We start from the raw sequence: 14148 nt of genomic DNA on the forward strand, positions 1-14148 counted from the left end.
GTCTTCACTGTGGCTTTGCCAGGCCACTAATATATTGTATTATAAAATTTTACTATGGCAAGGAATAAGGACATATGCAACATGGTCAATAAATGTGAGAAAGACAATTCTTTTGTTACCTACATTGGTTATAAAAAGAAAAATATTGTTTGCATTATAAAGGAGAAATAATATTGTAAAATTATGTAAGAGTTCCTCAGGACATCACTATCATCATCATAACATATGAATCTGAAGATACTATTGTTGGCATTGGTTGTCCTGATATTTTTCAAGTCAAAATTCTTTCTAGAAAGACATCAGGTCCTTATCGAAGAGATCACATGAAGGTTGCCAACATCCTAAATGAAAAGGATTTTTGTGGAATTCAAACTTGAGACACCCAGGTTGTCAGTCCATGTCGTTGACCACTTAACCACCGTCACCTTCCGAGACATCTCTATTAATTTAAAGGATTCCACAAAGGCAATAAGGTTGGGAAACAGAAGCTTTTGTTAATAGTGGGAACCGTGTAAAAAATTATTTTTTTATAAGAACATTTTGTAAATATTTACACAATTTCTTTAACTCTAATATATGTTTCATAAATTATTAATAAATGAATGTACTTTAAAAAATGTTTTTTTTTTTTCAATCAAATTATTTAATTTCCCCAAATCCCGGCATGTTAGTAAAAAAAAAAAAAAAAAAAAAAAGAAAAAATTTTTTTTTTTTTTTTTTTAACAAAGGTTTTATCATACCCCCCCCCCCCAAAAAAAACAGCATGCCAGTCATTATGAATTAAAATCAGTTGCTTCTTGAATCCCAGGTAGCTTGAATGACATGTCTAAATATCACACAGATAAAGAACCAGTAAAGAGGTGACAGTGGTTCAAGGGTTAACGATACGGACTGGCAACTTAGGTGTGCCAAGTTCGAGTTCAGTTTGTTCCACAAAACTTACTTTTAGTCACAGATGTTGATAATCTACATGTGGTTGCTCCTGTGAGCACCTGATATCTTTCTAGAGAGAATTCTTAACAGAAAGATATGCAGGAAATGAATGCTAACAGAATCAACACCAATGATGCTCGACGACAACAACCAGCAGAAGCAATTTTCATGCCTTAATTTGCTGTAGAAAATTAGTAAAACCCTCAAGATAGTGATTTTTGGATGCTGCTGCTGTAGTCTCATACAGACACAAGCAAGATGGTGATACTTTACTATATCCAATTATCCATAAAAAAAAAAAAAAAAGTTTAGTACCCAGATTCCAAGATTTTATAACTTTCACGAAAAACACTCGTCCACCTGAAACCACTATCGATAATTTACCCCATTCTTTATCTGTGCCTAAGCCAAAACGTAGATTCCATGAACAAAGCTTTTTTCTTAGAACTGCACGCCTGTGGAACTCTCTTTCCCTGCTTTCCAGCTGACTACAATATGGCCGTCTTCAAGTCCAACGTGAACAAGTTCTTGATGAGCCATCCCCTTAAGTAATCCAATTTACCGAATTTCAATTCAACTAGTAGCGATTACTACGATATTGTCCTATTGACTACCATACACTCATTAACTCTTATCCTTGAGGGGCCTCCTTTACAAAAAAAAAAAAAAAATTATAAGCCCACCAAAACCTGGATGATTGAAAAAAAAAAAAAAGAAAAAAAAGAAAAATGAGGAGACAGTGTTATTTTAAAGAAGTGACCCAAATTTATATAAATCCAAATCTGGTAATTCTTTGGATTATAGTTTTCATCTTAAGTGTTATTCACACAGCATTTCAGTCAATGTAACTTCCGACCTTCTTCAAGTGTAGCTTGTCCGAATAATGCAACTAATACGAATTATCAATCTTCATCTCAAAAAATCAAAAACATAATTCTAAAGCTGGTATTGACCATTATGCCATGGTAATTTAAAAAAAAAATCCATTTAAATTAATTCATTAAAATAGAAATTTTTATACAAAATTTGAAAACAGATGGATTTAATGTTCTCCAAGCTCAGTTTTCTTTAAACTTTTCAGAATAAATTAAAAAAAAAAAAAAAAAAAAAGAAATACTTATGAAAAAAGTTTTTTTTTCAAAAGTTAATCTAAATAAAAAAAAAATGTCTGACAAATACACACAGAGAGAGAGAGAGAGAGAGAGAGAGAGAGAGAGAGAGAGAGAGAGAGAGAAAAAATTTTTTTTGTAAAACTTTCTGATTGCAGTTGGAATAAAACACACTTATTTTTTCTTTAATTAAATGGATGTTTTGAAATTTTCAGTCATTAGTTTGAGACAAACTTATTTCTTTCTTTTTCTAATGTTCAATGGACAATTTATAAATGTGGTAAGCAGACTTTGCCAACAAAAAGTTCAGAGACAACCGTTATCCAAAGAGCAAGTACAAAGAATATGTAAGAGATGCCAACTTGAAAGTTATGCGGTAGTTGATAGGGAAGCCCACCAATCTGATCCATGTTGAATCCGATGGGAAAGATGACAGCTGCCATGCAAAACAGAATCACTGGAAAAAAAAAGAAGAGAAAAGTTGAAAATTAAATTAATAATAATAAAAAAATACATTATGCCTATTTTTTTTTCGAAATTTATTCACGCCAAACAAAGCATATTGCCACTGAAGAATAAGGGCTACTGTGGTAAGGGCCAGATTTATAGGTGTAATATAGTTGGGTAGTTGGCAGCAAGATATTTGTCTACATTACATTTAAATTTGTACATGTTGGTTTGGTCAGGGAAACAGAGAATAGAAAGAGAATTCTGCTCCAGAACGTATCTCACTCCTGATACCATCCTCTATCCGTAAGAGCCAGATGCAAGGTGCCTTAAATAAGTTTCCAGACTTTTTCCGTATAGGTACTTTTATTGATAGTACACACATGAAACTATAGTCCCCTCCAAAGTAATCTCCTCCGGCTGCAATGCACTTGGTGTACCATTCCAACAACTTCTGGAAGGCCCCATGCACTCCTCTTGTGTGAACATATCAATGATCTTTGTCAAAGCCTCTATCATCTCATCAATTGTCCATAATAACAGCCTCTAAGGTTTTCCTTGAGCTTAGGGAATAACCAAAAGTCACAGGGAGCAAGACCTGATCTAGGGATGGTGAGGATCTGTCTTAATGCCTATCTTGGTCAAATATTCTGTGACAGGGATGGAGTTGTGGACTGGTGCATTGTCTTGGTGGAAATACCACTAACCCGATTTGAAGAGTGCTGAAATCTCTTCCTGAACTGCCTTGAAACCTCAACATAGTATTCCTTGTCGACTGTCTGTCCAGTGCATGGAAATCATGTTTGTGCTGTCAAAAAAAAAAAAAAGAAAGATCATCATAAGTTTCTAGGAAGATTTGCTATGTCTGGCCTTTTCGGGTCTGAGAGAGCCAGTATCCTTCCACTTGGAACTCTGTTTCTTGCTCTCTGGGTTATAGCAGTAGATCCAGCTTTCATTGCAGTTCATCAGAGCATCAAAAACTGCAGGATCTGAATTGATCAGCTCAATTATCCCCCCCGCTGTCATGACAGCGTTGAGGAATTAAAAATGTTGGAGATTTGTTCAAAGTTTATACTTTGCGCAAATCTTCCACATCTTCAATTCCTCACAAATAATTGTGTGTAGTTCCCACACTGACATCAAACTGTGCACTTATTGTCTCTATGGACATAAAACGATCCTTATCCATGAAATTCTTTATTTGGCCAATCACCCCTAGTGTTCTAACTTCCTTACTCCTTGCACACCTCTCATCATCCCTCACAGACTCCCTGCCAAATTTCTACCACTAACGATTACTATGCTGTTGTCCCAGCAACTACTATACACTGATTAACCCTTATCCATGAGTGGCCTTTGGGCATTGATAAGTGGTAACTCCCTTGTAAAAAAAAAAAAAAAAGAGAGAAACGGTCTGAGGGAAGATGTAGAAAATCTTCAGGCATCTAGGGAGCTCTATAGTGGAGGAATTTTGCAGCTGGTCAGCTGGGTCAGAGGTCAGAGATATTTTCATTTAGGCGGTACAAATATTGTTAAGCTCATTGGAGCACATTCCATAAAATTATGATACATTATGTCCTTTTCTTTTTTTTAAAATTTATTCGTCCCAAACAAGGCATCTTGCCACTGAAATATAAGAGACTACTGTGGTAAGGGCCAGATTTGTAAGGGGGAGGGCAATCTAGGTGTGACGTTGCGCAGCAAAGTTTACATTTATCTATCTGCATGATAGTACTGTCAGAGAAACAAGAAACACGACTGGAATTCCAAAGAAAAGCATTTTGAAGAAAGAAACAATAAGAGTAAAAAATCTTCCAGCAACTAAGGACCTCAGGTTTGGCCAGATCCAGCCCGCGAAGGCATTTTGACTGGTCCGTGAGCCTGATTACCAATGATTATTTTTAACATGAGAGATGAGGCTTATGAATTCAACAAAAGGTCTGCTGTTTCTTTGATCCACCCAAACGAATGTGAATACTATGACCGAAAAAAACATGATCAAAATCCAATCCCTACATTTCTGTTTAAAAAAAATAAACATAAAATACAAACTGAGAGTCGATTTAACTAACTGCCTGGCAACAGACATTGGGTGGGAAAAGCTTTGAAGAAACTATGTTGTCTTAATCGGCTTTCTATTTCATCCCCTTACGTTTACCACCTACCTTATGTAGGATGCTGGAATATTGCAATGGACCATGTTTTTTATCTTTTCAATAACAGTTTCAAACATACAGGTCATAATTTCATCCATTTTACTCTGGATGATTTTTCTTTTCACTTTGAAGTATTTTAATGTTCCTTGAGGAAAACGAATTTTTGTTAGGTGTTTTCTTTTTTAAATTTAAAATTTTCTCTCGTTTTTCGGATTTCTCAAATTTTATTTTCATTATGATTTTAAATATTTAGATTGACAGGAGGTTTGTGCACATAATTTTCCTTAATTTTTCATTAACGTCCTTCGTCCAGCCCGTGACCCGTCATTATAACACGATCTGGCTTGCGAGGTCGAATGAGTTGCCAACCCCAGGTTTAGTAAGTACAAATGTAGTAAGTTTATCAGCACACATTCAAGTACTTATAAAACAAGCACAGAGATGCAACAGGGTCTAGAACTTAGCAGACAGTGTGGGACTCATAGGATTAAAAATTCGTTTTTGCACTCTGTCCAAGAACAAGAGGTTAATGGTTAGAGCACCAGCTCAGATGTGAGAATAGTACATCATGCAGTGATGAGCCTTTATTAACAACTGTATTTAAACGGTATTGCCCGGGAATCTTTTTTACTTTTGCTTATCCTTTCGTCATTAAATTATTAATTGAACCAAATTGTTATAAAACTATAACTTTGTTAAAATACTACTATTACTTCTGCATTTTTATCGTTTCTTGTTCCCCCGAGTTTGAGGGTTACATGTTTGGGTCATCAATTTGATCGAATGGTTTCATTCCACTTGATTCAATCCATTACTTCTGTGAACCTATGATGTTTCAAATCCTGCTTGATGTTATCAGTCGACCTTTTCTAGGTTGATCTCTTGGAAAGACTCCAGGGCCATCAAAGTTTATGATTCTTTTTGGTCACTTGTCGATTGCCATGTGTTGAATGTGGCCAAACAATCTCAGTTTATTCCAGTATAAGGTCTCATCTACTGAATTGAGGTACTGACCAGGTTCAATGTTGCTTAACTTCGGTGATCCAATGAGAACCGGTGTGTCAACGTGATTATGCCGTAATAATTGCTTATGGAGACATAAATATAAAGTTTTAAAATAAATATTTTGAAGTTTTGTTATTTTGGAATAAAGCCAATACTTACTTGCAATAAAGCCAATACTTACTTGCAATAAAGCCAATATTTATTTGCAATAAAGCCAATACTTACTTGCAATAAAGCCAATACTTACTTGCAATAAAGCCAATATTTACTTGCAATAAAGCCAATACTTACTTGCAATAAAGCCAAGCCAACGCGCAAACTTAATGGCTCTGTAGTACCAGAACGAGAACCAAAGGAGCAAAATGGTGGCTGTGATCGCTCCAATTCCAAGCACTATACAAATAAAAGTGATGAACCACTCTGCTCGCGGAGGCTCGGGATTATAGCAAACAGTTGAACGCTGATAGATCGTAAGACAAGTTTGCAATAAGCCGATTGAAGTGGCACCTGTGGTTGAAAAATAAGAAAAGAAAACAAAAAAGAATTAAAATATAAAAAAAAAAAATAATAATAATCATCTATAAAGTTTGGTATAATTATATATTTTTGTGGACAAGCATCACTCCTTTGTTCTTTTTTTATTTTTACAAGGAAATCACCACTTATCAAGGCCAGAAAGCCACTCAAGGATAAGGGTTAATGAATGTGATGTGGTAGTTTAGTAATCGTTAATGGTGTAGATTAGGTAGAATTTGTATTATTCAAGGGGATGGCTCAACAAGAACTTGTTTACATTGGATTTGAAGGCTACCATATTGTAGTTGGCTGGGAAGCAGGTCAGTGGAACAGTGTTCCACATGTGGGCAGTTATAGGAAAGAAGCTTTGTTCATGGAAGCTGCGTTTAGACTTAAACACAGATAGAGAGTGGGAGAAATTGTTGATAGTGGTTGTAGCTAGTTGAGTGGTTTTTTGTGAAAGTTTGGCAAGAAAAGATCATAGATTGGAGCTCAGATGAGCGCTTGCCATGGAAACAATGACAGAGCAGAGACAGACTTGCAACATCTCTTCTGTGGGAAAAAGATTGCAGGGAAGAGAAAAGAGCATCATCTATTAGGTTTCAAAGCCGGTTTTGAACTCTATCAAGGCAGGATAGGACACAGTGAGCAGCCCCTGTCCAGAGAATTGCATTGGCAGTGAGATACCTACTGGAGAGTGATCCAACCATTTTTCCAGCGATCTTGACAACTGATTCGATGTATGTGTTCCATAGGTCAGTCCCAGAAGCTTGTCAAGACATGGTGCTGTCCCAAAATGAGTCCCATTCATTTCAATTGGGGCCAGATGGGGTTTAGAGCAATTGTGATGAAAAGAGAGAAACTTGGTTTTAGATACATTAAAATTAACCAACCACCTTTTTCCCCATTGCACCATGTGCTCAAGATCAGAAAGAGAGAGAATTAGATCTTAGTCATTGCTGGCTTTTGAAATGTTGCCATAGATTGTGGTGTTGTCTGCATAAATGTCTACAAATGATTTAAAAATGTGATTTGGGAGATCTTTGATGAAGATCAGGAAGAGAGTTGGGCCTAGAATGAAACCCCGAGGGACACTTGCATTGATACTATGAGTTTCTGATTTCTGCCCATCGACGACTATTCTTATAAACCTATCAGAGAGAAATGATTTTATAATTGAGAGGACATTTTCAACTATTCCATATCTGGAAATCTTGTGAAATAAACTTGTATGTCATACCCTATCAAAAAGCCTTGGATATGTCAAGGGCTATTGTTCTAAAAACGAAGCCTCTGTTGAGAGATTCACTAATCCTGCGTGATATTTCAGTTAGTACATCAGCTGTAGATTTAGCAGAACAGAAACCATATTGCATATCACTGAGTAGGTTATTTCTGCTGAGGTGGATAACCACTTTTCTATTTATCACAGATTTCAGCAGAGCAGATTATCACAGGTTCTAACACACAGGAGGGTGATTAGTCTGTACCGAAAGGCAGATGGCCTATCTCCAAAATTTTTAATGAAGTTTTCCAGGGTGTTGGGAAGCATTTCTCCTTAAGGCAACCTTTAAATAACTTTATAAGTATGGGAGCTAGTTCTGGTTGAAGCTTTCTGAGTACTATGATTGGAATACCGTTAGGGCCAGTTGCTTTACTGGAATCAAGGTCTGATAAGCTTGGCAACATCATGCACAGATATTTGTATGCCGCATAATGTGTTTTCAGTCACAGGAGGAAATACGGGGGTAGAGAGCCATGGTTGCAAAGGGTAGAATTTGCTTTAAAGTTCTTGGCAAAGAGTTTTGCTTTGTCAGATGCTGATGATATTAGCTCAGGTCTATTTAAAAAAATTTTTTTTTATTTTTTTATATTTTTTATTTTTATTCTTTTATATTTTTTTTATTTTTTTTAATATTTTTTTAATTTTTTAAAATTTTTTTCATATTTTTAAAAAAATATTTTTTTTATATTTTTAAAATTTTTTTTAATATTTTTTATTTTTTATATTTTTCTATATTTTTAAAATTTTTTTATATTTTTAAAAATTTTTTATATTTAAAAAAATTTTTTTTAATATTTTATTTTATTTTTTTATATTTTATTTTATTTTTTTTATATTTAAAATTCACCCCAAACAAGGCACATTGCCACTTTGGTGTAGGGGGCTACTATCAGGGGCAACAACTACTGGAACACTATGTAGGGATTTGGGCAGCAAAATGTTGGTTCACGTTGCACTTAAACTTCTGCACGTCAGTACAGTTGGGGAAGCAGGGACCTGGAATGGAATTCCAAAGTCTAGCGGTTCTGGGGAAGAAACTACTGGAGTAGAAAGATCTTTTACATCTAAGGATCTCTACAGTGTGGGGGTGGGATTTTGCAGCCTGTCGGGTCTGTCGAGAGTGTTCACATTGTGGGGGCACAAGTGCTTGCAGTTCGTCAGAGCATTCACCATTAAAATACTTGTAGAACAGGCAGAGGGATGCAATGTTTCGTCGATAGGACAGAGGCTGAAGCTTAGATGACAGTTCAGAGCCTATCAGATTTGCGACTCTCTTTTGAACCTTGTCAAGGAGCAAGAGACTAGTAGCCGATGCACCAGCCCAAATATGACAGCAATACTCCATACATGGGCGAATGGTTGCCTTATAGAGGTACAGGATACTTTCGGGTGTTAGTAGTTTTCTAGCACGGTAGAGAAAGCCCACCTTCCTTGCAGCGGCCCTGGCAATGCCCTCGATGTAATTGTTCCAACTCATGTTTCCTGTGAACGTTAGACCAAGGAGCTTGAAAGACGTACTCTCAGATAAAGAGTCGTTGGCCATTGCTATAGGTGGTAGAGAAGGTTTCTTGTAATTATTGAATGAAACTAGTTTAGTCTTGGCGGCATTGAACGTGACCATCCATTTTTGTCCCCATTCCACTACAAATTGGAGGTCATCCTCTAGTGTTTTTGCCATTTCTTTAGATATGTGTTCATTTGTTTTCCTGTCGTGCCTGTTATAGAGTGTGGTGTCATCAGGATATATACCCATCTCATAGGAAATTTTGTCGAGGAGGTCATTTATGAATATCAGGAACAGTAGAGGTCCAAGGATAGACCCCTGGGGCACTCCCGCATTTATATCATATTGTTTAGATGTACGACCGTCGAGGACAACCTAGATTTTTCTCTTATCTAAGAAGGATTTAATTATGTTAAGTATTCTACCAGTGATACCATATGATCTAATCTTCCTGAGGAGACCCTTATGCCATACCCTGTCAAAAGCCTTAGATATATCTAGAGCTATCACTCTGCCCTCCCCCGCTTTGTCCAGTGAATGGTATATACGTTCAGAGATTACAGTTAGGATGTCTGCTGTGGAACGGGCTTGTTTAAATCCATATTGTTGGTCAGTCAGAAGCTTAGCATCTGTAAGGTGATGGACTAGAGCATGGTTAATTAAGGTCTCAAATATTTTGGCAAAAAGTGGGAGGAGGCTAATGGGGCGATAATTTAATGGGTCAGTTCTTTCGCCAGAATTCTTGAATACTGGTACCACAGAAGCATTTTTCCACCAGCCCGGAAAGCAAGATTCATTAAGGCATTTGTTGTAGAGTTTGGAGAGAACTGGAGCTACTTCGGCTGAGCACTTTTTTAATAGCACAGCTGGGATGAGATTGGGTCCACATGCTTTTAAAATGTCAAGGTTTTTTATGATAGCATGCACCTGAGTAGGGGTGATTTTCAGGTCGTCTAGCATGGCGTGTGTTCGCATAGGAAATTCAGGTAGGGGGTGGTTGGAAGGGTCCAGTGTGGAGTTTGAGGCAAACCGACTGGGAAGCATGCTAGCCTTTTTGGTTGCTGAGCAAACAACCTCGTGATTGTTGATTGCCCATTATTTACTACACTGTTGTAGATTTTCCAGAAGTCACGAGTTCCTAGTTTTTGTGCTTCGATGCGTTTTTTACTGGTTTCCATAAATTCTCTCTTAGCTGTCGCTATTTCTTTCTTAACGTTACTTCTAGCTTCTATGTATTTCTGTCTGTTTGAACTGGACTTATGTCGGTTAAATCTGCGGTATGCATGCTGCCTTTGAGCAATGGCAATTGCACAAGTCGAAGTAAACCATTGGGGAGAGTGGGGCTTGCTATAAAATTTCCGCATGGGAACATGCACTTCGATTGCAGTTTTGAACCATTCAGTGGTCTCGTTTGCACACTGTTCAGCAGGAAGAGAAAAAATATTTCCCCATGGGGCATCTCTGATAAGATCTCTGATGGCTTCCCAGTCAGCCTTTTTATGATATCTCGTTGTTTTGAGCACTGGCTCTTCAGTTTTGGCTCTAGAGTTTAGGGCGATTTCAACCAATATCACTGCATAATCAGCGTTCCCAAGTGGGCTGTCGGCAATTCGTTATACAATCATCAGGAACTGTCGTCAAAAACAGATCTAAAAGTGATGCGTGTTGTTCTTCCTGGTCAGGGAAACGGGTTGGAAACGTAACAATTTGTGATAGGGGGTGAGATATAGAGAAGCTATGAGTTGTGCTGCCCGCTGCATCTGTGTGAGTAGAGAATCCAAACCAGTTTTTGTGATGGGCATTAAAGTCACCAAATACATGTGCGCTAGTGTCGAGGGAGAGTGCTGTGTCTATGCTGTCAGATACTTTGTTTATTATGGTGCAGTCTTGGGTTGAGGGAGAGCGGTAGAGAAAGTAAAAGTAGCTAATGTTGTGTTGCATGATTAGTCTAAAGCACATAAAGGCTTGATCATCTGATTCTAGGTTTGTTTCTCTAGTCAAGGGGAGGGTATTACGAATGTAAACTCCGTCCGTGCATGTGTCTGTCAGAGTCCTTACAGCAGAGTGGGAGATATCCAGGCATGTTAAAGTAGTTAGAGGGGATGGAGGAGTGTAGGTTATTCTCACTTAGTGCTAAGATATCCAGGGTATATGTTAGGAGAAATGCTTCAACATCAGCTAAATTAGTTCTAAGCCCACGGATATTTGTGAATGCAAGCCTCAAGGGAGGAGGCAAGTTGGATTTGTTTGACCCTAAGCCTGGTTTAAGCTTATTTTTAGATTGTACTGTCATCATATTTTTTTAACGAGTTTCAGTTAGGTAAGGGGGAGCTGAACAGGAGGTTATGCAGAGTATCACACATGCATCACAAGTAGACCATCAGCTGACCCTCATTCAACTAGGACTGTGGCCTCAGGAAAGCCCACCGGGGATGAGTGCAGGGTCCCTTTCCATGCGCGACATGGCATTACAAACATCCCGATATTATACAACTGTTGATGGAGCAGCCGCTCTAAGCGCTACCAAAGAGTTAGGGCTCCTGTACTACCAGTCGGAAACAGCAGCCAGTAACTGTCAATCCGGTACCCTCAACCCTTCAGAGGAAGGTCAACCCAATCTAATTGCTCAGGCATGGTACTCAAGCACTCTCAAGTGCCCAGTTTTAGGGGTGGGGTGTGTCGGGAGTGGGGAAACAGCGTTCATTGCTCTAGACAAGAAACAAGATCTATCACTGGGTGTTTCTGTCGAATCACTGTGATAGTGTCTCTGCGCCTGACTAATAGGCAAAGAAGGAGTATGGAAGCCGGGCGATAGACAGAACCTATCTACTCCTTAAGCAATTTAGGTTTGCAAACCAGTAATTTGTTTGAGTCACCAGCTCTAGGAATGTTGTCATCCAAGACTGAAGAGGCCTCCCTCCCCTTTGGTTTAGTTTCAGAGTTTTCCTTCTCCTAGATGGATGATCTGGAAAAATCTACTGGGTCCGTCAGCACTAAAAGGGTTTGCTCCGTGCCCGGGTTCTAATCCAGGTATTTCTGTGACCCCGCGTGGTTAGTTAATGTTACTGGGTTAGTTTGTAGAGGTTATATATCTGCTGAATAGTTACACTCCTCAAAGTGAATTAGGGACATTGCTATTTCATTGTTACTGGATAAAGGGAGTGAGTAAAGCTCATGCAGTGTAAGCAACTATGATTGTAAGAAGGCTTGTTAGAAAGGAGATAATGTGGTTTGAGGCTTTCCCTTTATATATTTTTTTTATTTTATTCATGTTAGCTTGGGTCTAGGATAACATTAAAGTGTGAATAAGTGTTAAGAATTGAACTACGAGTTGTGCCCAAACTATATTTTAGATGTCAGGAGGGCTTGAGATGCGAGTGCAATATAGTACGGATAAAACAGTAAGTTTAGAGTCACGTGTAATTAGGTAAATAGATATATGGGCAAGTTTTGATGATGGTTGGGATAGAGGACACGCCTCTCTTCAGGACCCTGTCTTTTATTTGCTAAAACTCGTGGTAACCAAGCCGCTGCTCTGCTACTTTTAATTTGACGTACTGAGCATTCTTTATTACCCTTTTACAACCAAAAATAACATTTGATTCGCAACATTGGTTCATACTTTTGTTGCTACCTTAAAAAAATCTATACTTTTTAACAAATCAATAAAATAACTTTTAATTCGATCCAAATAGTGACATTAGGTTCTTGTCCAGAATTCTCTTGATATTAAAGAACAACAATAAAGAAATATCTTTGATGTTCGTACCTAATGACAAAACAAAAATATCATATTCCAAAAAACCATGTAAATTTGATCAAGTAGTTTTATTTTTTATAAAGAAAATCAAATTTTATGAGCATGTGACTTTCATAACATCTATTTCATTGAAAGCAATGGAAATAGTGTTTTCTGTGCACATTGGCAGTTGCACCTTCTGGAGTGAACCACGGTTGCCTGTTAGGCTTTTGCTGGATATTCTTGGAATGTATGAAGCAGTCTATATCGACAATTAACCATTCCATCAAGTCTGATACTATAGAGGACATTCTTTTTTAAACATAGAACGCAGAAGTATATCTGATATAAATGTTCAGAAGTTATTCCAATCAACCATAGAGTATTGATATAGAGTAATGATGAAGAGGTGCATGAATTTTGGAACACAGCTGATACACGTAAGAGGCCCAAATGTGGGTTATATTTAGTTTTATGCAAAAAGGGTTAAAAGGGGGTGTAAGCCATTCTCAAAAATTCAATAGGAAGAAATCAATAAATATTTAATAAAGTAATATATTTTTATGGTACTCACGCAGAGAGTGATCTGTGCTGAAATAATAACGCTATTATTCAAAAAGCCATTCTTAACATGGGGAGGGGAGGGTGTTTTGTAACTATTCTGTACTTTAACCTTACAATCGAATAAAAAAAAACAAACCGTATCATAAAACTTAATTAAACGTGGAAATACGATTTAAAAAATAGCGGGGACCTCTCTCTGCATTAGCATCATTTTTTATAATACTAAAAACACATTCAACATTTGAAAAAACATTGTATTCTATTTAAAAAAAAAAAAAAATGATAAACAGTAGCATTTTATTTATTATGCACTTATGTTACCGTGCTGAAATAACGTTGTTATTTTGAAATTATTCTGAACTTCTACCTAACTATTTAATAATAAACAAAGATATCGTGAAACTTGAAAACACTATTTAAAAAATAGTACGGTAACATAAGTGCATAAACACCTTATTATTTTTGCAGACTATAATCAAGTGAAAATATAAAAGGTACTTGCGTATCCATGTTACCCCGCTGCAATAATAACATTATTTAGAAAGCCATTCTTAACACGTGGAGAGGATGCTGTTTTGTAACTATTCTATTTCACCTAACAATTTAATAATAAAAATATCGTAAGACTTGAACTTGAAAATATTATTTAGAAAAAAAATAGCGCGATAACATAGATACATAAGCACCGCATTTTTTTTTATTTCCATAAATAATCGATAAATCAATAAAATTATAATAGAACGTGTAAAGTTGTTACGCTAATGCGAGAATCACATTTTCGTTAATGTAGAGTTTAAAAACATATGTAAGCATAAAGGTATAATGACTTATTATTTTTTTTTCTTACCGCCGATCTCAGAGACGATCCAGTTTGGCATGGCGATGCTGGC

At 37.0% G+C, this 14148-nt stretch overlaps 1 protein-coding gene across 1 annotated transcript in view; it reads right to left on the minus strand.

The window, feature by feature from the left end:
- Window positions 1–1675: 1675 nt before the first annotated feature.
- LOC145248270 (modulator of smoothened protein-like) overlaps window positions 1676–14148 on the minus strand; it is a 12809-nt gene continuing 336 nt past the window's right edge. Inside the window, exons 1-3 of the mRNA XM_080110141.1 lie at window positions 14106–14148; window positions 5942–6157; window positions 1676–2499 (exon numbers count right to left, since the gene is read on the minus strand). The exon at window positions 14106–14148 is cut by the window's right edge and continues 336 nt beyond it. Coding sequence (XP_079966267.1) covers window positions 2312–2499; window positions 5942–6157; window positions 14106–14148 — 447 coding nt within the window. The 3' untranslated portion in view covers window positions 1676–2311. The remainder of the gene's footprint in view (window positions 2500–5941; window positions 6158–14105) is intronic.

The sequence above is a fragment of the Euprymna scolopes genome, chromosome 26, assembly GCF_053919585.1.
Source record: "Euprymna scolopes isolate OS-2025 chromosome 26, ASM5391958v1, whole genome shotgun sequence".
In the NCBI taxonomy this organism is placed as follows: domain Eukaryota; kingdom Metazoa; phylum Mollusca; class Cephalopoda; order Sepiida; family Sepiolidae; genus Euprymna; species Euprymna scolopes.